Source organism: Podarcis bocagei (assembly GCF_964188305.1).
Source record: "Podarcis bocagei genome assembly, chromosome: 6".
NCBI lineage: Eukaryota > Metazoa > Chordata > Lepidosauria > Squamata > Lacertidae > Podarcis > Podarcis bocagei.
This window is the reverse complement of record NC_138130.1, coordinates 103,087,165-103,115,094: the sequence shown is the minus strand read 5'-3', so window position 1 is coordinate 103,115,094 and position 27,930 is coordinate 103,087,165. Positions and strand designations below refer to the sequence as shown.

Below are 27,930 nucleotides of genomic sequence, written 5' to 3'. Positions count from 1 at the left end.
CTTTTAAAAGCGCCTGCTGGCGTTTAACCACCTGCCTCCTTCCGGCTCGATATGGCTCCCGTCTGTCCCTCCTCCCGTGTAAGCGGCTGCTGCCCGCTTTGCTGCCATGGCTCTTGAAATATACTCAGAGTCGCAAAGTGATTTCATGCTCTTTATTCAGCTCATAGTGGTGAGGAGGAATGAATGAATGTCCCCTCACAGTATCTGCTATATATACATTATTTACACAATAGGCTGCCCATGATTGGCTAATTCCGGAATTCTACTGTAAGCCAATCAGGTTGTGGATTCACTTCTATCTGGAGCAGGATTGGGTGGTTCCTGCCAACCAATCATACTGCTGCATTGTTCTAGGACCAATCAGACTGCTGCATTCTGAATCCTATTGTTCTAGGACCAATCAGACTGCTGCAGTTTGGATCCTATTGAACTCAGTACATAACACCCCTCCCCTCTAAGTTCCAGTCCTGCCCGGGAGGTCGCATTCATAATCCTCGAGGTACGCCGGTGGCCTACGTGTGCGTTGCGGCCTGGGGTGTTCCCTGGTCCGGGCTCCAGGTTCTGGCTCGTGTTCCAAGGATGCTGGCTGTGATGGGGCTGTTTGGTCTGGTGCAACCGGCTCGCTCAGTCGTGGTTCTGGTTCCGGTGTCCTTTCAGCCTCGCGGGTCCTCTCTGTATTTACTGATTCTGCCTCTCCTGCTGGCCCCTCCTGCTCTATGGGCCTCACTGCCCCGCTGTTCCCTTGGGACTCCTCTGACCTGTCCTCCTCCTGGTTTTCTCCCGGGAATCGTCGCCGTATCTGGTCGCAGTGGCGGCGCCAGCATTGCCCCCCATCCGTTAGCACCTCGTACGACACAGGGCCAGTGACCCTGGTGACTGTGGCGGGTACCCATGCTGGGCCTGCCCCAAAATTCTTTGCGTACACTGGGTCCTGGGCCTCGAAGGTCCGGGGGTTCCTGCCTTCCCCCACCACTACCTCATCCTGAGCTCTATCGGGGTGGAGGCGGTCCAATCTGATTGCAAGGCGCCGACCCATTAGTAGTTCAGCGGGGCTCCGGCCAGTCGTTGAGCTGGGGGTGCTGTGCTGTGCTAGAAGGAATGTGGCAAGGCGGTACTCCCAGTCCCCTTGCGTCATGCGGCGAAGGGTTTCCTTGGTAGTCCGCACCATGCGTTCTGCTTGGCCATTGGTGGCAGGGTGGAACGGCGCCGAACGGATGTGGGGGATGGCGTTCTGCGCTGTGAAGGTTTGGAATTCTCCTGACGTAAATGCAGTCCCGTTGTCTGAGACAAGAGTGTCAGGGAGCCCGTGGGTTGCAAACAGCCTGCGTAGTACCCGGATGGCTGCGGACGTGGAAGTGGACGGTACCAGTGCGACTTCCAGCCATTTGGTGTAGGAGTCCACCACTATGAAGAATGTTTTCCCCTGGAAGGGGCCAGCGAAATCCACATGCAGGCGTGACCATGGTGCTCGGGCGGACCCCCAGGACTGCACTGGGGCCCTTGGGGGATCTGGGCAGGATTCTTGGCAGGCCTGGCAGTGTTTGACCCAGGCCTCTATCTCTCCATCGATCCCTGGCCACCACACATAACTCCTGGCCAGGGCCTTCATTCTTACTACCCCTGGATGTGTCTCGTGTAGGGCTGTGAGGACCCTTTTGCGAAGGGGCTGGGGAACAACGACTCTGCTTCCCCATAACAGGCACCCCTTGTGGGCCGACAGTTCATGTTTGCGGGTTGTGTAGCTGGCGAATTCTGGCCCGGGGCTGCTGCTGGGCCATCCCCTCCACACCCAGTCCAGGACCCGGGAGATGACCCTATCTTTCTTGGAATGGTGTGCAACTTCTTGTGCCTGAATGGGGCGGTCGGGAAGCAGCTCCAGGCTCATAACCTCTTGTGCAGGTGCTGGGTCAGGGCCTGTTTCCGGTAGTGGTAGCCTGCTGAGGGCATCCGCATGGCCCATCGCCTTCCCAGGTCGGTGAATCAGTGCATACTGGTAGCTGGCAAGGAAAATTGACCACCTGAGGACGCGAGGAGACAGCACTTGGGGGGTCTGCTTTTCGGGGGTGAACAAGCCAAGCAACGGCTTGTGGTCAGTCACCACGGTGAAGGGCCACCCGTACAAGAAATCATGGAATTTTTTTACTCCCTTCACGATTGCCAGACCCTCCTTGTCGATTTGCGAGTAGTTCCACTTGGTTGCGTTGAGTGTCTGGGAAAAGTACGCCACCGGTACCTCTCTTCCATCCGGGAGTTGGTGCCCCAGGACAGCGCCAATGCCATAGGGTGAGGCGTCGCATGCTAGCACCACCGGCAGCCTCTCGTCAAAGTGTGCCAAGACTGAGTTTGAGACAAGCAAGTCCTTGACTGCCTGGAATGCGGCCTCCTGGTGCTGGCCCCACACCCAAGGGGCCCACTTGTCCAGGAGTCTGTGTAGGGGCTCTGCTACCGCCGCCTTGTGGGGAAGGAAGGAATGGTAAAAGTTCAATAGTCCCAAGAAGGCCTGAAGTTCAGTCTTGCCCTTGGGCGCTGGGGCATCACAAATGGCCCGTACCATGTCCCCAGTCGGGTGGAGCCCTTCTGCGTCCACCATAAATCCCAGAAAGTCCACCTGAGGCACTCCTAGTAGACATTTTTCCCGCTTTACCTTGAGACCCGCCGTCTGGAAATGGTGCAGAACGGTGCGGAGGCGGTCCTCAAACTCCTCTGGTGTGGGCCCGGCAATCAACACATCATCGAAGAAGGGGGTGACGCCAGGAATCCCTTTAAGGAGCGAGTCCATTAGATTCTGGAATATGCCTGGTGCCACACTGACACCGAATTGCAGCCGCTTTACCCTGAACACTCCTCTGTGCGTCACAACCGTCTGTGCCTCTGCTGTGGCCTCATCTACTGGCAGCTGTTGATATGCTTGGGCCAAGTCCAGCTTGCCAAAAATTTTCGACCCAGCCAGGGTGGCAAGGACATGGCTGACCACTGGCACTGGGTATGCGTGGGCCGTGAGGGCCTTGTTTATGGTACATTTGTAGTCTGCGCAGATGCGGACCGAACCATTAGGCTTGATGGGTGTGACGATTGGGGTTTCCCAGGGGGCATTAGGCACCGGCTCCAGCACTCCTTGCTCCACAAGTCGGTCCAATTCCTCGTCTATACGGGGTTTCAAGGCAAACGGGACCCGGCGGGCCTTGAGCCTGACCGGTCGTACTGCGGGGTCAAGCTGTAGCGCAATGGGGGGCCCAGTATACTGTCCCAATTTCCCATCGAAAACCCCTGGAAATTCCTTGCATATGGTGTCCACGTCCACTTGTAAGCTAGTGTGGTTCACCCCGGTGACAGCTAGCCCCAGTGGTCCAAACCATGCCAATCCCAGTAAACTAATGTAGGAGCCCTTGACCACAAGCAAGTCCAGTTGCCACGTCCGCCCTCGGTATTGCACCCTGAAGGTCCCCACCCCCATTGTGGGGACCTTACGTTTCTGGAAGTCCCGTAGGGTGAATGGGGCCAGCCTGAGTTTGGGACCCCCAGTAGGACACAGTTTCCTAAAGGTCCTTGCCGAGATTATGGATAGAGTTGAACCCGTGTCAAGCTCCATGCGGCAAGGGGCCCCCTCTATCTGTACCTCTACATAAATTTTCTCTACGTTGGGGTGGGGCAACTGGTATACCTGGAAGTCCGTGAGCTCCATCGAGTTGCCTTGGTGCGTTGGGCCCCGGGACCTGGGGCTCTTGGATTGGTCATCTGCTGCCTGGCGTCGGGTGGGCCGAGCCCGACACACCCGGGCAATGTGTCCCGATTTTCTGCACTGCCTGCACTCTGCGTTGCGGAAACGGCAGGTCCTCCTCTCGTGACTCTCCCCGCAGCTTGCACAGTTCCCTCCTTCTCGTTGAGGCAGCTGTGGTCTGTGCGCTGCTTGAGTGCGCTGCTGTACTCGGTGCACCTCCTCCCTGTCGGATCCTGAGTTGTCGGTGAGGTCTTCATGGTGGACCCTTGGTTGGGATGGCAGGCTCGGCCGTGCCTCTTGCGTCGACCTCTCGGCAGCTTCCGTTGCCAGGGCCTCCTCCAAAGCGACCTGGAACGTTAGGTCCTTCTTAGCGTAGAGGCGTCGTTGCAGCTTCTCATCCTTCAGGCCACCGACGAGGCGGTCACGAAGCATGTTCTCCAGCTCTGAGAAGTTGCAGAACCGGGCGGCTTGGCGGAGAGAGGTCACAAACCCAGTTATGGTTTCCCCAGGGGCTTGCCGCTTTGCGTAGAAGGCATTTCGACGAGCCACCACTGAGGGCTGCGGCGAAAAGTGCCCCTTCAGCTGTTCCATTATTGTTTTGTATGGAACAGTAGCGATGTCTTCAGGCGCAAGGAGAGCCCGGGCGATTTCAAATGTCTCCTCTCCACAGACGCTGAAGACTATCGCCCTCTTCTTGGCGTTTTCTTCGTCGGTGACCCCTTTGGCTTCTAGGAGGAAGGTGAAACGGGAGGCGTATGCTTCCCAGTCTCCAGATGCTGGGTTGAATGGCGAGAAGCTGCTGTTGGCTGCCATTCTGAGTTCCTTGTGTCCCGGAGCTGAAGCCTGGATACACGGTGCGAGGCAGCGGTGCGGCAGGTGGCGGTGCTGCGGTGCTGGGTGTGGCAGTCAGCTCAGCGGGATCCCATCCTCGTCGCCAGTGAAATATACTCAGAGTCGCAAAGTGATTTCATGCTCTTTATTCAGCTCATAGTGGTGAGGAGGAATGAATGAATGTCCCCTCACAGTATCTGCTTTATATACATTATTTACACAATAGGCTGCCCATGATTGGCTAATTCCGGAATTCTACTGTAAGCCAATCAGGTTGTGGATTCACTTCTATCTGGAGCAGGATTGGGTGGTTCCTGCCAACCAATCATACTGCTGCATTGTTCTAGGACCAATCAGACTGCTGCATTCTGAATCCTATTGTTCTAGGACCAATCAGACTGCTGCCTTTTGGATCCTATTGTTCTAGGACCAATCAGACTGCTGCAGTTTGGATCCTATTGAACTCAGTACATAACACCTCTCCTTCCCTCCCTCCTCCCCAGCTCCTCCGTAGGTTGCTTTAAAGCAAACAAAGCGAGGACAGACGCTTTGCTTAACTGACGGCAGCCAGGGCTCCAGTCCAGTGCATTCGCTCTGTAACACGTACAGGCATTTTCCCTTACTTTCTAGGAGCAAAAAAGCGCGTGTTATGGAGCGAAAATTACAGTAGTTATTCTCCTGATCAATCAGCATTACATATCTAATGCAAATAAACATTTACTAACCTGTTATTACACCCTTCACATCCCACATAACATTGGTACATCAATTACTTTGTTCTGGCAAAATGTACATTTATACATAAAACCTGATATATCTTAGGTATTCAGTTAACTACAGAAAAATTATAACTGTGCACTGGTTAACTTTCAACCGTAGGTTGGCAAGGCATTCCTTCTCGATGGTCTAAAATGTCTTTCCTTCGGAAGTAATTTCTTGCTTATGAAGGTGATTGGATGCAGGTTGTCCTTCTCTCCCTGTTGACACAGTACGGCCCCGATCCCGGCATTGGAGGCATCGGTGAAGACGGTGAACTCACGATCATAATTAGGAGCAACAAGGACTGGTCCTGACGTCAAGGCGCTTTTTAAGGCATCAAAGGCCTGCTGACACGCTGCTGTCCATTTAACCTTATCTGGCTCCTTCTTCCGAGTTAGGTCAGATAAAGGCACTGCTAACTCACTAAAATTTGGAATAAATTTTCGATAATAACCGGCTAGTCCTAGGAAAGCTCTGACTTTCTTCTTGGAGGTAGGGGTAGGCCATTTTGAAATGGCTTCTACCTTTGTCTCTAAAGGTTTCATCACTCCTCCTCCCAACATGTGTCCCAGGTATTGAATAATCGAGCCCCCTATCTGGCATTTGCTAGCTTTGATGGTTAAGCACGCCTCTTTAATTTGCTGTAGCACTATCCCCAAGTGCTCTTTGTGTTTATCCCAAGTTGGACTGTACACAGCAATATCGTCTAAATAAGCAACTGTGAACCCTCGTAATCCGTTCAGGATTTTGTCCACCAGTCGCTGAAAAGTGGCTGGCACATTCTTTAAACTCAAACTGCCCTAAGCGACTTCTAAACACAGTTTTCTCCTGGTTCCTAGGGTCCATTTTTACTTGATAGTATCCCTTTGTTAAGTATAGGCAGGTGATGTAATGACACTGGCCTATAGCTTCGATCAGGTCATCTAAATGTGGCATTGGATATGCATCTGCTTTAGTGACATGGTTCAGCTTCCTATAATCCAGGCAAAATCTGATAGATCCCTCAGGTTTGTCTAACAACACTTTGTTTTTGTTTTTTTAAAGATATTTATTAAGGTTTTACAAAAAATAAACAAAAGTTTACAGAATAAAAAAGGAGAACATATAAGAACAAAGAAAAAAAATACAAAAAAGAAAAATACAATAATACATAGAGCAAAAAAAAAATAAAAACACATAAGTGAAAGGAAAAAAAGTTAAAAAACAAATCCACTTTTTATATCTTTTGGGTCATTTGCCACTTTCCTTGACCTCCTCTCACCTCCCCTTTTTGTATTCCCGTTTACATAATCAGTTCAGCAAATCCTTAGCCTCTTTCGTTTATCTTAACCCTATATCTTAACACATTATAACTAAATATTTTCATCCATTATCACTCCAGTTTTTTGCATATTCGTTTTAACTTTGTTGTTAATACCACTTATTTTCAATCCAACATCAATTTAACATTCATTAATTTTACAGTATTTCTGCAGGTAGTCTTTAAATTTCTTCCAGTCTTCTTCCACCAACTCTTCTCCCAGGTCTCGGATTCTGCCAGTCATTTCTGCCAATTCCATATAGTCCACCACCTTCATCTGCCACTCTTCCAGGGTGGGTAAATCTTGTGTCTTCCAATACTTCGCAATAAGTATTCTTGCTGCTGTTGTCGCATACATAAAAAAAAATTCTATCCCTCTTTGGCACCAATTGGCCGACTATGCCCAGGAGAAAGGCCTCTGGTTTCTTCAGAAAGGTATATTTAAATACCTTTTTCATTTCATTATATATCATGTCCCAGAAAGCCTTAATCCTTGGGCACGTCCACCAAAGGTGAAATAATGTACCTTCGTTTTCCTTACATTTCCAACACTTGTTATCGGGCAAATGATAGATTTTTGCAAGCTTGACTGGAGTCATGTACCACCTGTATATCATTTTCATAATATTCTCTCTTAAGGCATTACATGCCGTAAATTTCATACCAGTGGTCCACAACCGTTCCCAGTCAGCAAACATAATGTTATGTCCTATATCTATATTCTCCTGTTATCCTATAGGGGGTTACAGCAATGGGCTCGGCATCCCCGGTGTTGATATGATGTACAACTCCCTTAGCTCTACCTGGAGTATTACTGAAAATTTCCTTATAATCTTGCAGGATCTGTTTAACCTCCACCTGCTGATTAAGGGTTAATGTAGGAGCTATCTTAATTTCTTGTAGATTGCACAATTGCTCCCCTCTCCCTTCCCAGCATGTTCTATCGGCTTCGTCTGGATCTTCACGTATTGCATACACTGTCCAGCCTTCTGGTCTAAGATAAGGCTTTAACATGTTCACACGAACCACCTGATGCCCTTCTTCCCCTTGTTGGATTATGGAATTTACATCACTCATTTTGGACACAATTTTGTATGGTTCCTTCCATGCTAGTTGCATTTTATTTCCTATGGTTGGTCTCAGTAGCAACACTTCACTATTGGGTTCAAAAGTTCTTACTCTGGCCTTTTTGTCGTACCAGGTTTTCTGTTTTGTTTGGGCTGCCTCAAAACAATTAATTAAATCAGCATCCTCTTTCTGTTCTTGGGCAAAACTAGGTTTTTGGTTTTTTGTAAAAGGAACCAGCAGGGCTTCATTTCTCCCCTCAGAGATCTGTTCCTCAGCTCTGTCTCCATTGACAACAGTAGCATTCCCCTCAGCATCGGGTGACTGTTGACCCCCCTTGGAGTGAGTAACTACAAAAGAACTCTGTTCATGCTCTAAGAGATCCCATCCGATCAGCACAGTGGTGGGAATCTCCTCAGAAATAGCAACCTGCCACTGTCCTGACCAGTCTTGGAACTTAACATGGATCTCTGCAACGGGTAATACCTCAGGCTGCTTTGAAATTCCTTTTAATCGCATAACTTTCCCTGCAATTATTTTGATGGGACAGATTATCTCTCAGTGGACAATAGTGACTTGTGAGCCTGTATCTTTTAACCCTAGAAATCTCCTCCCTTCAATCCAAATAATTTCCCCAGCGTTTTTCAAAAAAAGATTGTCTTGTTTAATGGCATAGCAATGTGCCACTTTAGCCTCCACCACTTCAGCAGGCTTCGGCCTATCCTGACTAGCTTGGCTCTCCTCAACTGCTTTGATACAATATGGGGGGTTTTTGGAGGGCTAATATTGACAGACGTTCCCCCTCCAGCTCTACAATTAAAATTTTTGTGGCCAAATTTTCCACATCCCCAACATTTCGGTTCTTTGGGATTTGTATAATTTGTTTTCCACTCTTTCTCCTCAGTGAGACTGGTGTTTGCTTGGGCCTTGTCATTTTGCCCTTTTGACAACGGCCTATTTCCCTTGTCTGTCTCTGAAGATGGGTTTCCCTTTGCCTGTTGGAATCTATTTCTGGTAGTCCCCCACACCAGTGTGGTGTAGTGGTTAAGAGCAGTGGACTCGTAATCTGGGGAACCGGGTTCGTGTCTCCGCTCCTCCACATGCAGCTGCTGGGTGACCTTGGGCCAGTCACACTTCTTTCAAGTCTCTCAGCCCCACTCACCTCACAGAGTGTTTGTTGTGGGGGAGGAAGGGAAAGGAGCTTGTTAGCCGCTTTGAGACTCCTTAAAGGGAGTGAAAGGCGGGATATCAAATCCAAACTCTTCTTCTTCTTCTTCTTTCCCGCCAAAACTTGGTTCATCAAACCTATGGTCCCTTATTTCATTTATTCGGTCAGCTAAGTTAGCGGCTTCTTGAAGTGATTGAGGGTGTATTTCCTTTATAAGATATTTTAATTGGCCGTTTATCATTTCATAATATTGTTCCAGTGCAAACACTTCTCTGATTTTTGGAACGGAGTCTGCCCTCTCCTGTTCTAACCATTTTGTGAGGTAGTTTGAGATTTTAGCCCCAAACTGAGCGTATGTCTCCTCCCTCACTTTAGTCACACTTCTAAATTTCTTTCTCACTTGTTCTGGGGTAATCCCAAACCTGGTATATATTAGTTGCTTAAACATATCAACATTTTTGGATTGGTCCTCAGTCATTTTGGCATAGATTTCAGCTAATGCACCACTTATTTTGGCTCTAAGTATCTTCATCTTATCTTCATCTTTCACTTGAAAATCTTGACAAACTCTTTCAAATGATATAATAAAAGCCTCAGGGCTATCTTTTTCCTTAAACACAGGAAAACGCTTTAAATCTACCTTCACTTGAGTTTGACTAATGGTGTTATTACTATTATTTTGATTTTCCATAGCTGCTAATTCCAGTTTCCTCATCTCCAGCTGAAATTGCATTCTTTCACTCTCACTTTCCCTCTCCTGCTCAGCTCTCATTCTTTCGCTCTCCTGCTAAGCCCTAATTCTTTAGCTCTCACTTTCAGCTTTAATTCTTTCTATTTCTGGTACAGATCTAATCTTTTCTAATTCCAATTTATATTCTTGTTCTAACTTCCACTTTACAAAGTCTTCAGAGAATTTTGGACCTCCTGCCTCAGGTTGAATGTTAGTTACATTTTCTAAACACTGCTCTCCCCTCTGAGGATTTCCATTCTCCTCTCCTTCAGAACTTTCATAAGTTGTTTCCCTCACAGGGTTTCTTATCTTTTTGGGCGGCATAATGTGTGAGTGAGAATTGTCAGTAAATTAACAAAATAAGATAAATTTCCTCTCAGTACCGTTCCCTCTGGCTAGGCTTCTCTCAAGACTCTGGTCCCAAAGTTCTGCTATGGGTTTTCTCTCTAACCCTTCAAGCTTACTTCCTCTGACCACGAGCCTAAACCCTCTGCCAGAACAGATTTTGAGCTCTCTTTTTCCTTGTAATTTTGGCTTTGTGGCTTACCTTGGGTATTTTACAACTACACACTCAGGCTAGGTAATCACTTCACAGATTTACCCTTCCCCATCCAAGTGTATTGTTTTCCCCAACACAGGCGTATCTATCTGATCCCGCCTCAAACATATTGATTTGGATCCCACTGCTGCTGTCGCTTTTTTGGTGACTAGGCGCAACAATCTAAATATCCCACCACAGGGTATTGAATGGATCTCACAGGCGTAGTGATGTTATCCCACCACTGCCAACACTTTTGTGGCGTTCACACAGGGTTCCCGGACGTTTGACAGTCTATTGATCCCTGTGCCACCACTGGATCGCTTCCCCGCTGCCACCAACCCATCCAGGAAGATGGATGGCGGCTAACAGATTGAGGTTGAATCCTGACAAGACAGAAGTACTGTTTTTGGGGGACAGGAGGCGGGCAGGTGTGGAGGATTCCCTGGTCCTGAATGGGGTAACTGTGCCCCTGAAGGACCAGGTGCGCAGCCTGGGAGTCATTTTGGACTCACAGCTGTCCATGGAGGCACAGGTCAAATCTGTGTCCAGGGCAGCTGTTTACCAGCTCCATCTGGTACGTAGGCTGAGACCCTATCTGCCTGCGGACTGTCTCGCCAGAGTGGTGCATGCTCTGGTTATCTCCCGCTTGGACTACTGCAATGCACTCTACGTGGGGCTACCTTTGAAGGTGACTCGGAAACTACAACTAATCCAGAATGCGGCAGCTAGACTGGTGACTGGGAGCGGCTGCCGAGACCATATAACACCGGTCTTGAAAGACCTGCATTGGCTCCCAGTACGTTTCCGAGCACAATTCAAAGTGTTGGTGCTGACCTTTAAAGCCCTAAACGGCCTCGGTCCAGTATACCTGAAGGAGCGTCTCCACCCCCATCATTCTGCCCGGACGCTGAGGTCCAGCGCCGAGGGCCTTCTGGCGGTTCCCTCATTGCGAGAAGCAAAGCTACAGGGAACCAGGCAGAGGGCCTTCTCGGTAGTGGCGCCCGCCCTGTGGAACGCCCTTCCAGCAGATGTCAAAGCGATAAACAACTACCTGACATTCAGGAGACATCTTAAGGCAGCCCTGTTCAGGGAAGTTTTTAACGTGTGATATTTTTTTGTATTTTTGGTTTTTATGGAAGCCGCCCAGAGTGGCTGGGGAAACCCAGCCAGATGAGCGGGGTACAAATAATAAATTATTATTATTATTATTCTCTCAGGTACACACTGCATCTAGACAGTTGTTAACATTAAACCAAATAAACAAGTTTATTTTATAAGCATTAACAAGTTTATGGTTTCAGATAATTTTTCTTTTTTTTAATGAATATTTATTAGCATTTTCAAAAAAGAACAACACATATAACAACAAAGACAAACAAACAAAAAGAAAAAATACAAAAATACAAAACTTAAAAATAAAAACAATTAAAAACACCTGAAAGTTCAAATACTTATTTTCTTTTAACTTGTTTCTCAGACCTCCTCACACCTCCCCTTCTAGTATTCCAATTTAAATTATTGGCTCAGCAAATCCTTAATTTACTTCTCCATTTTAACTTAATTTAATTTATTCTAACATATTGTTATTTTATTTTTCTTCTTTCTTCCATTTCCTCAATTTATATTTACAAACCTTATTTTCCTTTAATTTTAGCCATTTAAAAAAAGATCAATTTTAACTTAACCAAATTTACACCTACAATATTTATACCTCATTATTTTTTCTTAAACAAAACGTATTTCCTAAAGTCGACCAAAATTTCCCTTCCACGTCTTTCCCAATTTCCATACCAATAACAAAGCAAAATAAAAACAAAACAAACTATATTTATATACCCTTTGGATTCCCAGACTCCACCCACCCTTTTCCCGGTTTCAGTCCTCAACAAAAATCCATCAGTCTCAATATACTGTTTAGCCTGGAGATCTCACATCCGAGGCTCTCAGTTCTCTCTCAGTTCCTCTCTGCCGGTCTTTTTGATAGTCTTTTATGTTAAACTCCAAGTCTCGAAGAAGCTCCAGTCCAACAGGATCCAAATCTCTAAGAAACTCCGGCCCAACAGGATCCATATTTCTACCAGCCAGACCTCCATTTTTAGTGATAAAGCTTATGGGGTACTTCAAATCTTGTTTTATACTCCTTTCAGGTCCAAATGTCCCCCAGGCTCCAACTTCCACCTCCAATTCAGGCCAGGCTCTCCACATCAGATTTTTATTTTCCTTTTTTGTCATCATGTCAGGTTTCAAAATGTTGCTCTCCTTTAACTTCTGCACAGTTTCAGCTCCTCCTTCCTTTTCTTCAGGGACAACATCTGTTACCTGCTCCATATTGTCAAAGCTCTCCGTTTTCTCTATTTGTTCAATTGGATAGGCTCCTTGTTTCAAGTCCTTATCAGGTTCAACAATGTTCCTTACTGCTGAATCCAGAGCTGTAACATTTCATAGCCAAAACATCAGATTGGCCTCGTAACTTTCCCAAGAGAACAAATGCTCTGTCCAATTCAGCCTGAATTTTCCTTCCTCCAGCCATTCCTGTGATGTCACTAAAACCCTCTAGGGGGATTTTAGTTCCTTAGTATTCCTTTCAGCTCAAGTCCAAAAGTCAGGTTATTTTGTATCAGCCCTTCCTTATTCAACAAATTATTACAAATTAACCAACAGAAGCAACAGAAACTAGGTTCTCCTTTTCCGTCTCGACAGCCAACTTGACAGCTGTCAAACTTTCCAGTCTTTCATCAACAGGCTCTCTCGTGGGACATTCCCGGGTCCGGGGGGGGGGTGAAACTTCAGCTCCCAAAATTAATCTTTTAACCCTCCAGCAAAAATTCTTATAATGTCAAAACTGTGAAATTAAAGTCTTTTACAAAAAAAAAAAATTCTCTTGACCTTAGCTAGCAGGTCCTTTGCTTTAAATTGTTTACAAAGGGGGGGGTGGACTTCCTTTTTAACCCTTCCCCGCTCGTTCCTGACCTGCAAAATTTTTCTTTAAGATTCCAATTTCCGTATTACTCACGGGTTGCTGTTTTAAAGTCCGAATGTTCCAAGGAAAAAGTCAGCGCTCTCCGATAATGGCTCACGGCTTCACTCCGCAGATGAAGGAGTACTCTCAGCACCGTGCCACACCCCGTCCCCGTTCCGAAGCCTTTAAAAAGGCTCCTTCATGGATTGGGGGGGCGCAAATGGTGCCCGCCGACTCACTACGCTCACAGGCTTCTACGCCTGTGATTTTAAGGGTCCCCGCGTCGCCGCAGTGGTAAGACCCGGTCTCTGCAGAGCCGATTCCCTCCAGAGCTCGGAGGGAATCCGCCATTAAACGATGGGTCCAACCCGGAAGTCCCGGTTTCAGATAATTTTTCTTGTCAGTTTCTTAACCTTAGTTTCATTACCGGCCTATACCTTCCTAATACCTTCTAACTGATTATCCCAGCTGTTTAACTGACTCCTCTTAACAGATTCTCTCACTCTTTCGCATCAAACCAGCCCAACCCACAGACTTATCCTCCCTCTCCCTTCTCTAACTCCAGACTCACTTCTTAACAACTCTAACTCCTCCCCTTGGGTTCCTATTGGTTAATCATTTTACACTTAGTTAACCCTTTCCTTATGACCCAGTATGATGCCATACACCTAGGAGGGCAAACGCCACAGGCCAAATTAAAAATTTAATGGGGGGGAGACGCCTAGGGCTTTAAATATTGGCGCATATTCCTACACCCACAGGTCTCAGGATGGTTACAACATAAAAACACAAAACACCACATGTTCAAAAGGCATTAGATGTCAATCAGCCAAACACAAGGTAATAAAGGTGCGGATTTCTTAGCTCCTAAAGCTGTAAAATGGTTTTTCTGACCTTTGAATGGATTCTTTTATGGGAAGTGAGTTTGGAGCTTTGACTGAAGCTCTTTCCACATTCCACACACTGATAGGGTTTCTCCCCTGTATGAATTCTTTGATGGGAAGTGAGACTGGAGCTGTGACTGAAGCTCTTTCCACATTCTACACACTGATAGGGTTTCTCCCCTGTATGAATTATGTGATGAGAAGTGAGAGAGGAGCTCTGACTAAAGCTCTTTCCACATTCCATGCACTGATAGGGTTTCTCCCCTGTATGAATTCTTTGATGAGAAGTGAGACTGTTGCTGTGACTAAAGCTCTTTCCACATTCCATGCACTGATAGGGTTTCTCCCCTGTATGAATTATTTGGTGGGAAGTGAGAATGTACTTCTTCCTGAAGCTCTTTCCACATTCCACACACTGATAGGGTTTCTCCCCTGTATGAATTCTTTGATGGGAAGTGAGAATGTACTTCCTCCTGAAGCTCTTTCCACATTCCACACACTGATAGGGTTTCTCCCCTGTATGAATTCTTTGATGGGAAGTGAGATGGTAGTTCATCCTGAAGCTCTTTCCACATTCTACACACTGATAAGGTTTCTCACCTGTATGAATTTTTTGATGGGAAGTGAGATGGGACCTCTTCATGAAGCTCTTTCCACATTCCACACACTGATAGGGTTTCTCCCCTGTATGAATTCTTTGATGGCAAGTGAGATCGCAGCTCTTCCTGAAGCTCTTTCCACATTCCACACACTGATAGGGTTTCTCCCCTGTATGAATTCTTTGATGGGCAATGAGATGGGAGCTCTGACTGAACCATTTCCCACATTCCACACACTGATAGGGTTTCTCCCCTGTATGAATTCTCTGATGGGAGGTGAGACTGTGGCTGTTACTGAAGCTCTTTCCACATTCCACACACTGATAGGGTTTCTCTCCTGTATGAATTCTTTGATGGTAAGTCAGATCGCGGCTCTTCCTGAAACTCTTTCCACATTCCACACACTGATATCGTTTCTTTCCAATGAGATTTTGTTGATGGGAAGTGGAATGGGAGCTCTGACTGCAGCTTTCTCCACACTCTAATTTTTTACGTGGCTTCTCCTCTCTGGGGATTTTATCGTGGTCACCTTTGTTCTCGATTTCCGATTCATCACAATCTGCAATGCAGACAAAAAGGATTAGAGCCTCAGAGAAGAACTAAAGGGAGTTGGGTGTGTGTTCATTACCTGTGTTGTTTGTCATTAACCAACATATTTATTATGATATTCTGATGTGTTGTTGAATGTTGCTTTGTTTGATATACAGTAGTGGTCAAAATTGCAGAAGCCTTTGGAGAAAAATTTCAGAGGCTTGATGGCTCAAAACTCTGCTTCTTTTGGAGTAATATTATAAAATTATATTTCAATGGAAAGATAATTTAATTTAATCAAGAATGCAATTCAACAAAGTTTGTTTAATTACCCGTATTCTATCAAACATTATAGTGAAAAAACCAGAAAAAGGAAGCACAACTTGCTTAGGTTGACTTTTGTCAGTGTGTTACGTGATTGATAACATGTTGGTTGGTTTTCTGTCTTCTTTCATTTAGTCAGGTTGAACAACATAATAAAATTAAAGAAATGGCGCAAAGAGTTGATTGGTCACCCAGAAAGCGAGGTAAAATAGTACTATTAAGTGAACAGGGCTACAGTTATGAAGAAATTAGAAGAAAGATTGTGGAAAACATAACCAAAGCTGGCCTTTCTATATTTTTGAAGACGTATATGGAGACTCAGTCACTAAAAAATCAGACTGGTTAAGGCAGGAAAAGGTGCACAAGGCAAGTGACGATCGAAGAATGGAGAGACTGTCCCTACATGACAGAAGAATATCATCTGGGTGTATACAAGATGACATGGTGCAATGTAATGTGAAGTTGAGTGCAAGGACTGGTCGAAATGTTAGAATTCTAAGGAAAAAGCCATTGTTATCTCTCAAGCAAAGCTTGAAAGACTAAACCCTTGTTAAGTGGACAGTGGAAGAATGGGACAGTGTTATTTGGAGAGATGAGACCCAAATCTCCTTGCTTGGTAGTGATGACATGAAATACGCGAGGAGAAGAATCAGAGAACATTTACATCCTACTTGCATTACACCGACAGTGAAACACCCAGATAGTGTGATGATCTGGGGTTGTATGGCAGCAAAAGGTATGGGCAGAATTTGCGTCATTAATGGAAATGGAAATGCCCCCAAATACATAAAGGAAATACCTTAGCCCCAACTGAAGCGTTCCACAGGTGATATTTTCCCTGATACTGAAGCATATATATATATATATATATATATATATATATATATATATATATATATATATATATAAATTTATTTATTTTTCTATTTCAACAAGATTCAGCTCCATGTCATGTTGCTGCTGTGTGCAAGCGGTGCTTTCAAGATAATTCTATTCCACTGCCAGAATGTCCTGGGAATAGCTCAGATTTTAACCCATTTGGAAGCCCAATTAATAGAGGCAATAATTCAGTCTTGGTTTCACATTCTCACAGCTGCAGAACTAAAAACTTCATGGGAAGCATTGTAAGGCCGTAATTAAAGCTAATTAATTAATTAGCTTTAATTAATTAATTAGCTTTAGTTCACTTCTCAGCAGTTTGAAGCTTTCCTGACTGAGAAGGGAATCCAGCATGACATGTCAACGCCCAGATCGCCATGGATGAATGGGCTTGCGGAGAGAGCAAATCAGACATTGCTGCAAGGAATAAAAACCTTGTTGCATGATGCCAATCTCCCTGATAAGTTTTGGGGGGAAGCTTTGGGGAATTTGGTTTACTCCTTTAATCGCAGATTGTCGTCACCCATTGGCTGTACCCCCTATGAGAAGATGTTTGGCAAGAAACCCAACATCAAGCACATGAGAATCTTTGGTTCTGACATGTGGGTACATTCCCCACAAACCAACAAGCTTGGGAAGCGTGGGGCACATGGTTTGTTCATGGGGTACGAAAAAGGTGCATACAGGGTATGGATGACTAACTCTAAGTCCATTAAGTTCACAAGGAGTGTTGAGTACAATCCTAAGTGGGGGGAAAATGTGGGAATTTTCCAGAGTTACCCAGAGGAGGATGAAGGTGATGTCAAGCAAGCAGCTAAAGCTGAGGAAGCTGCTGCTGCTGCTGCTGCTGCTGCTGATGATGATCAGAGTTCGGATTCCAGTTCAGTGGGCGGTGCTGCTGCTGGTGTCAGTGACAGTGATGACACAGCAGACTACCAGAGCGCAAAGGCCTCAGTCAGACCATCTGATGCGTCTGACAATGAACTGGAAGAACCACTGTTCACCATTGGTCACTTTTCTCCTAAGAAAGAGGAGATGAGTCCAGAAGACTTGCGTCTAGTACGTAGGTCTGAAAGGGCGACCAAAGGCAGACCTCCAAAGAGATTTGCTGATGAGTTTGCTAAGACAGCAACTGCTGTTCTTAGTAGCTCAGAGAAGGTGTGGGAACCTTCAAGCTTCAAAGAGGTTCAGGAGTTAACCTCTAAAGATGCTGAGCCTTGGCTTAATGCCATGAAGGCTGAAGTTGATTCCTTGAACAGGAACCAAACTTGGGAACTGGTACCGGTAGTCCCAGGAATGAGACTGGTTGGCAGCAAATGGGTCTTCAAGGCCAAGACAGACCAGAATGGCAAGGTAGTCAGACACAAAGCCAGATTGGTTGCCAGAGGTTTTTCACAGGTACCGGGGCAGGATTACCACGAGACCTACTCACCCACAGTCAAATATGAGAGCATTCGGCTGATGCTCAAGATTGCTGCGGAGGAGAAACTGCATGTTACCCATCATGACATTAATACAGCTTTTTTGTACGGGATTTTGACTGAGGAGCTGTTCATGCTTCCACCTGATGGGATGGAGATACAGAAGGGAATGGTCTGTAAACTGCGGAAATCCTTATATGGTCTCAAGCAGAGTGCCAGGTGTTGGAACACAAAACTCACTGAGACATTGCTTTCTCTAGGTTTTCACCAAGGCAAAGCTGATCCATGTGTGTTTGTCAAGGAGGAGGGGCAAAACAAACTGTATTGTTTATGTTTTGTTGATGATCTTCTGATGTTTTGGAAGAATCAGGCTTTTTATCAAAGCACCCTAGCTCAGCTGAAGGAGCACTTTGACATGAAGGATCTTGGTGAGGTATCCAACTATCTTTCTCTGCAGGTGGAGAGGGACCAAGCAGGTAATTTTCTGGTACACCAAACACAGAAAATTGCTGATGTATTAACCAGGTTGAATTTGGTTGATGCAAACCCAGCAGACACACCGATGGTGATAGGTTACCAGGTAGACAGTACTGCTGAAGCGTTTTCTGACACAACGCTGTACAGATGCATTCTAGGCAAGCTGAATTTCATTGCCAGATGTTCAAGACCTGACATAGCTGTAAGCTGTAATCTGCTTAGCAGACATGCCAACAATCCTACAGTTCAGGATTGGAAAGCTCTGAAGCGCATAGCCCACTATTTGAAAGGGACTATGCACTACAGGCTGAGGTTCACCAGTCAGAAGACTGGAGGTCTTGAAATCTTTGCAGATGCAAGTTTTGGAAGTGACACCATGGATGGTACAAGCACTTCTGGAGTATGCTACATGTACAACCACTGCCTGTTTGACTGGTTGTGCAGGAAGCAAACAACAGTGAGCCTAAGTTCCTGTGAAGCAGAACTCAATGCTCTGTCATTTTCACTCATGGATTGTGAATGGTTGATGCAACTGTTTAAGGACATCGGGGTTTCTGTGAAATTTCCTATACAAGTGTATCAAGACAATAGATCTTGTTTGGCTTTGCTGAACTCGGAGAGTTGCAAGCAAAGAACTAAGTACTTGCAGATTAAGCTACATCGTGCAAGAGAGTGTATTCAGAAAGGACTGATTCAGGTGTCCTACATGCCAGGAAATGAAATTCCTGCTGATCTGTTGTCGAAGGTTGTTAACAGAGAACAACTTAAGGTTTATGTACAAAGGTTGCAATTGGGTGAACCACAGGTACAACAGGTTACACGGAAAGGGGGAGGATGTTAGGATATTTCTATTCCACCTTAAAAGGGAGCAGGCTTTGTGAGTCACAGAGTCTGCGCATGTCCTGTTCACAGGATGTTTATGTTTGCTATTCCTTTCGTTTTCTCAGTTGGTCAGAGACGCTGACACAGAATGGTCATGTTTTTCTTTGTTCTGTTCAACGCTAAATAAACTGTAAATATGCTCTTCTGCGGTGCAAGCTTTCTGGCTGTGTTTTCTGCTGATAAACAATGTGCACAAGCCCCGGAATGCAGCCAATCTATTTCTGAGGTTTCGTGTCGCTAACTGCTGGATCTGCCTGTCTACGGGAGATCGATGGACGTCCGGCAGCCGGCTTGGGGCCATGATGGACAATATCTCCCTGGCAGTTTCCCAACACATGCTACTGAGGAAGAGCGGAGGACAAGTACAAGTAGATTCAGAGCTGATGAAGCGGCTGGGCCAAAGCAGAAAGGACGCTGAGTTGCGGATATGCCTGGAAGCGAAAGGAAAGTCCAATGCTGTAAAGAAAAATATTGCATAGGAACCTGGAATGTAAGAACCATGAACTTGGATGTGGTCAAAAATGAGATGGCAAGAATATTGACATCCTGGGCATCAGTGAACTAAAATGGAAGGGAATGGGCAAATTCAGTTCGGATGACCATCATATCTACTACTGTGGGCAAGAAACCCATAAAAGAAATGGAGTGGCCCTCATAGTCAACAAAAGAGTGGTGAAAGCTGTACTGGGATGCAATCTCAAAAATGATAGAATGATCTCGATACGAATCCAAGGCAGACCTTTTAATATCACAGTAATCCAAGTTTATGCACCAACCACTGGTGCTGAAGAAACTGAAATTGACCAATTCTATGAAGACTTACAACACCTTATAGAAGTGACACCAAAGAAGGATGTTCTTCTCATTATAGGGGATTGGAATGCTAAAGTAGGGAGTCAAGAGATAAAAGGAACAACTGGGAAGTTTGGCCTTGGAGTTCAAAACGAAGCAGGGCAAAGGCTAATAGAGTTCTGCCAAGAGAACAAGCTGGTCATCACAAACACTCTTTTCCAACAACACAAGAGACGACTCTACACATGGACATCACCAGATGGGCAGCATTGAAATCAGATTGATTATATTCTCTGCAGCCAAAGATGGAGAAGCTCTATACAGTCAGCAAAAACAAGACCTGGAGCTGACTGTGGCTCAGATCATCAGCTTCTTATAGCAAAATTCAAGCTTAAACTGAAGAAAGTAGGAAAAACCACTGGGCCGGTAAGATACAATCTAAGTCAAATCCCTTATGAATACACAGTGGAAGTGAGGAACAGGTTTAAGGATTTAGATTTGGTGGACAGAGTGCCTGAAGAACTGTGGATGGAGGCTCGTAGCATTATACAGGAGGCAGCAACGAAAACCATCCCAACGAAAAGGAAATGCAAGAAAGCAAAGTGGCTGTCCAATGAGGCCTTACAAATAGCGGGGGAGAGAAGGCAAGCAAAATGTGAGGGAGATAGTGAAAGATACAGGAAATTGAATGCAGATTTCCAAAAAATAGCAAGGACAGACAAGAAGGCCTTCTTAAACGAGCAATGCAAAGAAATGGAGGAAAACAATAGAATGGGAAAAACCAGAGATCTGTTCAAGAAAATTGGAGATATGAAAGGAACATTTCGTACAAAGATTACTGTAATAAAAGACAAAAGTGGAAAGGACCTATCAGAAGCAGAAGATATCAAGAAGAGGTGGCAAGAATACACAGAGGAACTATACCAGAAAGAAATGGATGCCTCGTATACCCCAAGTAGTGTGGTTGCTGACCTTGAGCCAGACATCCTGGAGAGTGAAGTCAAATGGGCCTTAGAAAGCACTGCTATTAACAAGGCCAGTGGAAGTGATGATATTCCAGCTGAACTATTTAACATTTTAAAAGATGATGCTGTTAAGGTGCTACACTCAATATGCCAGCAAATTTGGAAAACTCAGCAGTGGCCAGAGGATTGGAGAAGATCAGTCTACATCCCAATCCCAAAGAAGGGCAGTGCCAAAGAAAGAACTACCGCACAATTGCACTCATTTCACACGCTAGCAAGGTTATGCTTAAAATCCTACAAGGCAGGCTTAAGCAGTATGTGGACCGAGAACTCCCAGAAGTGCAAGCTGGATTTAGAAGGGGCAGAGGAACCAGAGACCAAATTGCAAACATGCGCTGGATTATGGAGAAAGCTAGAGAGTTCCAGAAAGACATCTACTTCTGCTTCATTGACTATGCAAAAGCCTTTGACGGTGTCGACCACAGCAAACTATGGCAAGTTCTTAAAGAAATGGGAGTGCCTGATCACCTCACCTGTCTCCTGAGAAATCTCTACGTGGGACAAGAAGCTACAGTTAGAACTGGATATGGAACAACTGACTGGTTCAAAATTGGGAAAGGAGTACGGCAAGGCTGTATATTGTCTCCCTGCATATTTAACTTATATGCAGAATTAATCATGCAAAAGGCTGGGCTGGATGAATCCCAAGCCAAAATTAAGATTGCCGGAAGAAATATCAGATATGCAGATGACACAACCTTGATGGCAGAAAGTGAGGAGGAATTAAAGAACCTTTAATGAGGGTGAAAGAGGAGAGCGCAAAATATGGTCTGAAGCTCAACATCAAAAAAATGAAGATCATGGCCACTGGGCCCATCACCTCCTGGCAAATAGAAGGGGAAGAAATGGAGGCAGTGGGAGATTTTACTTCCTTGGGCTCCATGATCACTGCAGATGGTGATAGCAGTCACAAAATTTAAAGATGCCTGCTTCTTGGGACAAAAGCAATGACAAACCTAGACAGCATCTTAAAAAGTAGAGACATCACCTTGACAACAAAGGTCCATATAGTTAAAGCTATGGTTTTCCCAGTAGTGATGTATGGAAGTGAAAGCTGGACCATAAAGAAGGTTGATCGCCGAAGAATTGATGCTTTTGAATTATGGTGCTGGAGGAGACTCTTGAGAGTCCCATGGACTGCAAGAAGATCAAACCTATCCAATCTTAAGGAAATCAGCCCTGAGTGCTCACTGGAAGGACAGATCCTGAAGCTGAGGCTCCAATACTTTGGCCACCTCATGAGAAGAGAAGACTCCCTGGAAAAGATCCTGATGTTGGGAAAGATTGAGGGCACAAGGAGAAGGGGATGACAGAGGACGAGATGGTTGGACAGTGTTCTCGAAGCTACCAGCATGAGTTTGACTAAACTGCGGGAGGCAGTGGAAGACAGGAGTGCCTGGCGTGCTCTGGTCCAGGTGGTCACAAAGAGGCGGACACGACTAAGCGATTAAAAAACAACAACGACATTACTCCACAAAAAAAGTGGTGTTATGAGCCATCAAACCTCAGAAACACACTTTCCACAAAAGGTTTCCACAATTTTGGCCACCAGTATAAGTTGCTCATTTTAAGTTAATGTTCTTTTAATATGGGATCAGAATATTATTATTGATGTTTCATGAATATATGTGTGGGAAGCCGCCCAGAGTGGCTGGGGCAACCCAGTCAGATGGCCAGGGTACAAATAAAAATGTCAGCTTTGTTCAGGAGCTGACAGAAGCTGGAATGTATGCAAGCAGGCAAAGAGAGATAAGGACACTGGAATGTGAGCCGGAATGTGAGAGGGAGGAGGGGCAGCCGAGTGGCAGAGCTTCAGAGAACAGAGAGCAGGCAGCAGATAGCAAAGATCCACAAAATACCAATCTTAGCTCAGAGACAGAAGGGGAGAGGCCAGGAATAGCTAGCCCCAAAACTGGAAGGCGCGAAAAGGTCAGTGAGAGGAGGGGAAAGAGCGGAAGCGAAAGGGTTTTTCCCCTCTTGGAAGAAGAGGAAGGGCGGAGTTTAGACTTGGCAACTGCAAACTTGAAGTCAGACATGGAGTGAAAGAGCTCCGGAGTGATTTATGTGTTTGAGCAATACACCCGAGATAATTACTGCCGGTCTCTCGCTTCTGTGGGAGAGCCAAGCCATTACAAAAAATTATTATTACTACTACAGTGGTACCTGTTCTGGAAAAAAAAAGTTTGTAAACCGAGGTACCACTTTATCATCCTCATCCTCATCACTGCTACTGCTACCTGAGATTCCATAAGCCTAGCTCTTCTCTGAGATGGATTTTGTTTGGCCCAGTCATGGCATCCCCTCCATCTCCAATGTCAGTCCTTGTTATGGCTTGGTCTCTCCCACAAACGTGAGACGACTCTGGCTGTTAATAATTTCAGATTTATTGCTAAAACAACAAACTTGGACGGAGCTCCTCTACTCTTCATCCTCCCCACAAGATGGAGTTGCCCAGACTGAGCTCCTCCCCCTTCCCCAGAAAGGAAGCCCCCACCTTCTCTTCCAGTATCTTTAAATTTGGCAGAGAATGCTTCCTGCATTCCAGCGTCTGACTCACTCCTGTAGCTCTCACACAGCTGTCTGTCACTCTGTCTCTCTTTTTCTTCTCCCCTTTGTTCAGAGCTCAGATTACAATTGATCTCCCCCTCCTCTCTGCCTTCCGCTGCTAACTCTCCTCTCCCTAGGCCTGCTTCTTCTCTGGCTGGCAGCACGTGAGCTTCGCTGCCAGTCGTCTCTTTGGTCAACCCAAGACTGACAGGAGCAAAAACAAAAACCTGAAACTACTTTGCTTTCCTAACAATTCTGAAGCTGACATTGAAGATGGCCTGGGAAGTTCAGACCAGCCTAATCCTGGTAGAAAAAGGAATAATTTGAGGAAGGTTGTTCAAAGAAAAAACTGTAATTTACTCTTTATTGTGAGGGTGTTAGGTCCCCAGGTGTTATAGGGGGCGCTGTTGAGCTCTGTGAAAATATAAGAGGTTGGTCACATTGAGGTATTTTTTGAATTTCCAGGCAGATATGACGATCCCACAGGGAGCCTTACCAAGAGAGGCCACGATCCCACGATTCTCCTTCATGACGTCCTTATGCAGAGCTCTCTGGTCAGGATCCAGCAACGCCCACTCCTCGTCCGTGAAACGAACAGCAACATCTTCAAAGCACAATGGACCCTAAAAGAAAAAGGGAAATGTCCTCCTCTGAGACAATGCTCTATTGTATCCTTCATAATAATAATAATAATAATAATAATAATAATAATAATAATAATAATAATAATAATAATTTATTTATACCCCGCCCATTTGGCTGGGTTTCCCCAGCCAGAACTCTGGGCGGCTTCCAACAAAACACCAGAATACAATAATCTAGTAAACATTAAAAGCTTCCCTAAACAGGGCTGCCTTTAGATGTCTTCTAAAAGTTTGGTAGTTATTTTTCTCTTTGACATCTGGTGGGAGGGCGTTCCACAGGGCAGGTGCCACTACCAAGAAGGCCCTCTGCCTGGTTTCCTGTAACCTCACTTCTCGCAGTGAGGGAACCGCCAGAAGGCCCTCGGAGCTGGATGGACCTCAGCGTCTGGGCAGAACGATGGAGGTGAAGACGCTCCTTCAGGTATATTGAACCAAGGCCGTTTAGGGCTTTAAAGGTCAGCACCAACACTTTGAATTGTGCTCGGAAACGTACTGGGAGCCAGTGTAGGTCGTTCAAGACCGGTGTTATATCGTCTCGACGGTCGCTCCCAGTCACCAGTCTAGCTGCCGCATTTTGGATTAGTTGTAGTTTCCGGGTCACCTTCAATGATAGGCCCACATAGAGTGCAGTGCAGTAGTCCAAGCGAGAGATAACCAGAGCATGCACCACTCTGGCAGGACAGTCCGCGGGCAGGTAGGGTCTTAGCCTGCGTACCAGGTGGAGCTGGTACACAGCTGCCCTGGACACACAATTGACCTGTGCCTCCATGGACAGCTGTGAGTCCAAAATGACTCCCAGGCTGCACACCTGGTCCTTCAGGGGCACAGTTACCCCATTCAGGACCAGGGAGTCCCCCACACCTGCCCGCCTCCTGTCCCCCAAAAACAGTACTTCTGTCTTGTCCGGATTCAACCTCAATCTGTTAGCCGCCATCCATCCTCCAACAGCCTCCAGACACTCACAGAGGACCGTCAATGCCTTCACTGGTTCCGATTTGAAAGAGAGGTAGAGCTGGGTATCATCCACATACTGATGAGCACCCAGCCCAAACCCCCTGATGATCTCTCCCGGCAGCTGCATGTAGATGTTGAAAAGCATGGGGGAGAAGACAGAACCCTGAGGCACCCCACAAGTGAGAGCCCAGGGGTCTGAACATTCATCCCCTACCACCACTTTCTGAACACGGCCCAGGAGGAAGGAGCGGAACCACTGTATGACAGTCCCCTAGCTCCCAGCCCCTCAAGACGGTCCAGAAGGATGTTATGGTTGTTCAGAAACCACTCGCTCAATCACCTTGCCCAAGCATGGAAGATTTGAGACTGGGCGATAGTTAGCCATATTGGCAGCATCTAAAGATGGTTTTTTAATAAGCGGTTTGATAACCCCCTCTTTCAGCGGGTCTGGGAAGGCTCCCTCACAGAGAGAAGCATTCACCACCCCACAAAGCCCATCTCCCAGCCCTTCCCGGCTAGCTTTTATAAGCCAGGATGGGCAAGGATCAAGGAGATAGGTGGTTGGTTTCACTCGTCCAAGCAGCCTGTCCACATCCTCAGAGGTAACAGATTGGAATTGATCCCACGCAACTTGACTAGACAGGACACTAGCACTCTCCTGCCCCCGCCCTGCTCCATGGTGGAGTCTACCTCTTCCTGAATCTGAGCGACTTTATCTGCAAAAAACTTTGCAAAATCATTGCAGGAGATCATGTGGCCCATACTGGGCCCCGTTGTAGCAGGTGCTTCCGCTAAATTGCAAACCGCCTGAAAAAGTCTCCTGCTGGTGGTTTCTGAAGATGCAATAGAGGCGGCCAAGAAAGTCTTCTTCGCCGTTGCTACTGCCACTTGGTAGGCTCGGCATTGAGCTCTAACCCGTGTCCGGTCAGCTTCAGAATGAGCTATCTGCCACCGGCGCTCTAGCCATCTCAGTGATTGTTTCATTGCCCTCAGATCCGTGGAAAACCACAGGGCTGTCCAGGCTCCATGCAATCGGAGAGGGCGCTTCGGAGCCAAACAGTCAATACCCCTGGTTAACTCCACATTCCAGCGGGCCACCAGGGAATCAGCTGAAAGGCCATCAACATGGGATAAAGCATCCCCTACCACTCTCTGGAAACCATTTGGAGCCATTAAGTGGCGGGGCCGGACCATCCGAATCAGTCCCACCTCCCTGCAGAGGGGAAGGGTCGCAGAGAGGTCCAGTTGCACCAGGAAGTGATCTGATCATGGCACTGTAACCCCTCCTCCCCACCCACAAGGCCTGGGTTGCTGTGCGTAAGAGAAACCTGGTGGGCAAGCAGCGGCAAGGACAGGCCCATCAGCTTCATCCAACCAAGTCTCTGTTACACATGCCAGGTCAAGTCATGGATGGCAGTGATTTTATGAATCATTGACCTGGCATTGCACAGCAGCACCTTCAGGTCATGTGGGAATCCCTTGCTGATTCTAGTATCCGTCCAGTCAGGACCAGAACCGGAGGCAGGGATAGTCCTCAAACAACGACTAAACCTGCCTCCTCTGTAATGACATGGTCTGGTCTTAACATCCACCCCCCCACACACAAAAATAGTAATCAAAAGGGGGGGGGGGAAGAATTTTTTTAAAAAGATTTTAAAATTTTTAAAAAACATTTTAAAACATTTTAAAAAGAACATTGCGCCGCTCCAAGTCCTCCTGGCCAGCAGGAGCAGCAGCAGCAACCGTCCTTATGAGGCTTCAGGCCCCGCCCTGGGCCAGGTGGTGAGTGGCAGGAGCAGGGCCCTCAGGCACTCACGCAGGGGAGTTGTTTCAATGGGATTACTTTGCTGCACATTTTAATTCTGGATGCTTATTTTATTCTAAGTTTTAATTATGGGTATTCATCTTTGTGCAAATAGGTGGTACTCCACTTTGTGTTTTCCAAGTCATTCTGCCTAGAATTCCAGTTTGCCTGATGGAAGGGTCCACTTTCTCCTCTCCTCCTCAGCTGTTCTGGGGAGTTCCCTCCCAATGCCCTAGAGCCAAATTCAAGGGGTTCATAGTGGCATAGAGCGGGAGGAATGGGGGGCAGGCCCCATTTTGCAGCCAATGGGGCTGGTTAGGTGAATCCAGGCCACTATTTGTTCTCATTTGTCCAATCAATCTGAGCATTCAGTGATCAATCTAGAAATAAAATAAGCCTCTTTTGGATGGCCATCTGTCTCTAGCATGATCTAGCAGAGATTCCTGCATTGCAGGGGGTCTCCTGGCTCTGAGAGACAAGCAGGGAGGGTGGCTTCTGGGAAAAGGAGAGGGAGCCACCTGTGGCTCCTCCTTCTCCTGACTCACCTCTGCCTCTCGACCTTCCTCTCCCACTCGCCTCCTTCCTCTTCTGCCTCTGATTCTGCACTGCATTCTTCCACAGAGTCTCCCAGCTCACTAAGCCCTGTAACCCCTTCAGCTTCTGACACCTCCTCTTCCCAGGCTTCTCCCTCTTGCCCCTCTGACCACCCATCCTTCCTCCACCTCCACTTCTTGGGCTCTGAGCCGTCTTCCCTTCCTGGTTCCCCAGCTTCTTCTTCCCACCACTCCTCTGTGCCCAACCAGTCCATGACATTGCTCCATCCCTCGGCCTCTGTCCCCACAAGGCAGCTTCCCCTGACCTGATCTGGTTCCACAGCCGCTGCTTCCCTTCTGTCCCCATGAAAAGACGGATCAGGAGGTCTTGCCGGCATCATTCTGTCACCTGCAAAAGATAAAAGGTAAACAGGAAGCCAGGAGTGCCGGCTTCTCTCACAGGTGAAACAGGGCATCTCTTACTACAGGTGGGCCTTTGAGAAAGCCTTACCTACTGAGAGCATTTGGACGTTTGTGTCCATTTCATGTAGGGACGCGGGTGG

At 46.5% G+C, this 27,930-nt stretch overlaps 2 protein-coding genes and 1 long non-coding RNA gene across 3 annotated transcripts in view; 1 reads left to right on the top strand and 2 right to left on the bottom strand.

Moving 5' to 3' along the window:
• The window catches only part of LOC308588844, a 108,728-nt gene that overhangs the window by 42,246 nt on the left and 38,552 nt on the right, over positions 1 to 27,930 (top strand). The gene's annotated exons all lie outside the window — the stretch shown is intronic.
• On the bottom strand, positions 2,650 to 26,616 carry LOC308588783 (uncharacterized protein). Its single transcript, XM_081197454.1, has 3 exons — positions 24,827 to 26,616; positions 3,662 to 5,027; positions 2,650 to 2,760 (listed from the first exon to the last, which is right to left on the bottom strand). Exons 2-3 carry the CDS (start codon positions 4,529 to 4,531, stop codon positions 2,722 to 2,724), a joined length of 909 nt encoding a protein of 302 aa, XP_081053580.1. The 5' UTR covers positions 4,532 to 5,027; positions 24,827 to 26,616; the 3' UTR covers positions 2,650 to 2,721.
• LOC308588799 (uncharacterized protein) lies at positions 11,845 to 23,852 on the bottom strand. Its single transcript, XM_081197478.1, has 2 exons — positions 23,793 to 23,852; positions 11,845 to 15,113 (listed from the first exon to the last, which is right to left on the bottom strand). The coding sequence occupies exon 2, from the start codon at positions 14,596 to 14,598 to the stop codon at positions 13,939 to 13,941; it is 660 nt and encodes a 219-aa protein (XP_081053604.1). The 5' UTR covers positions 14,599 to 15,113; positions 23,793 to 23,852; the 3' UTR covers positions 11,845 to 13,938.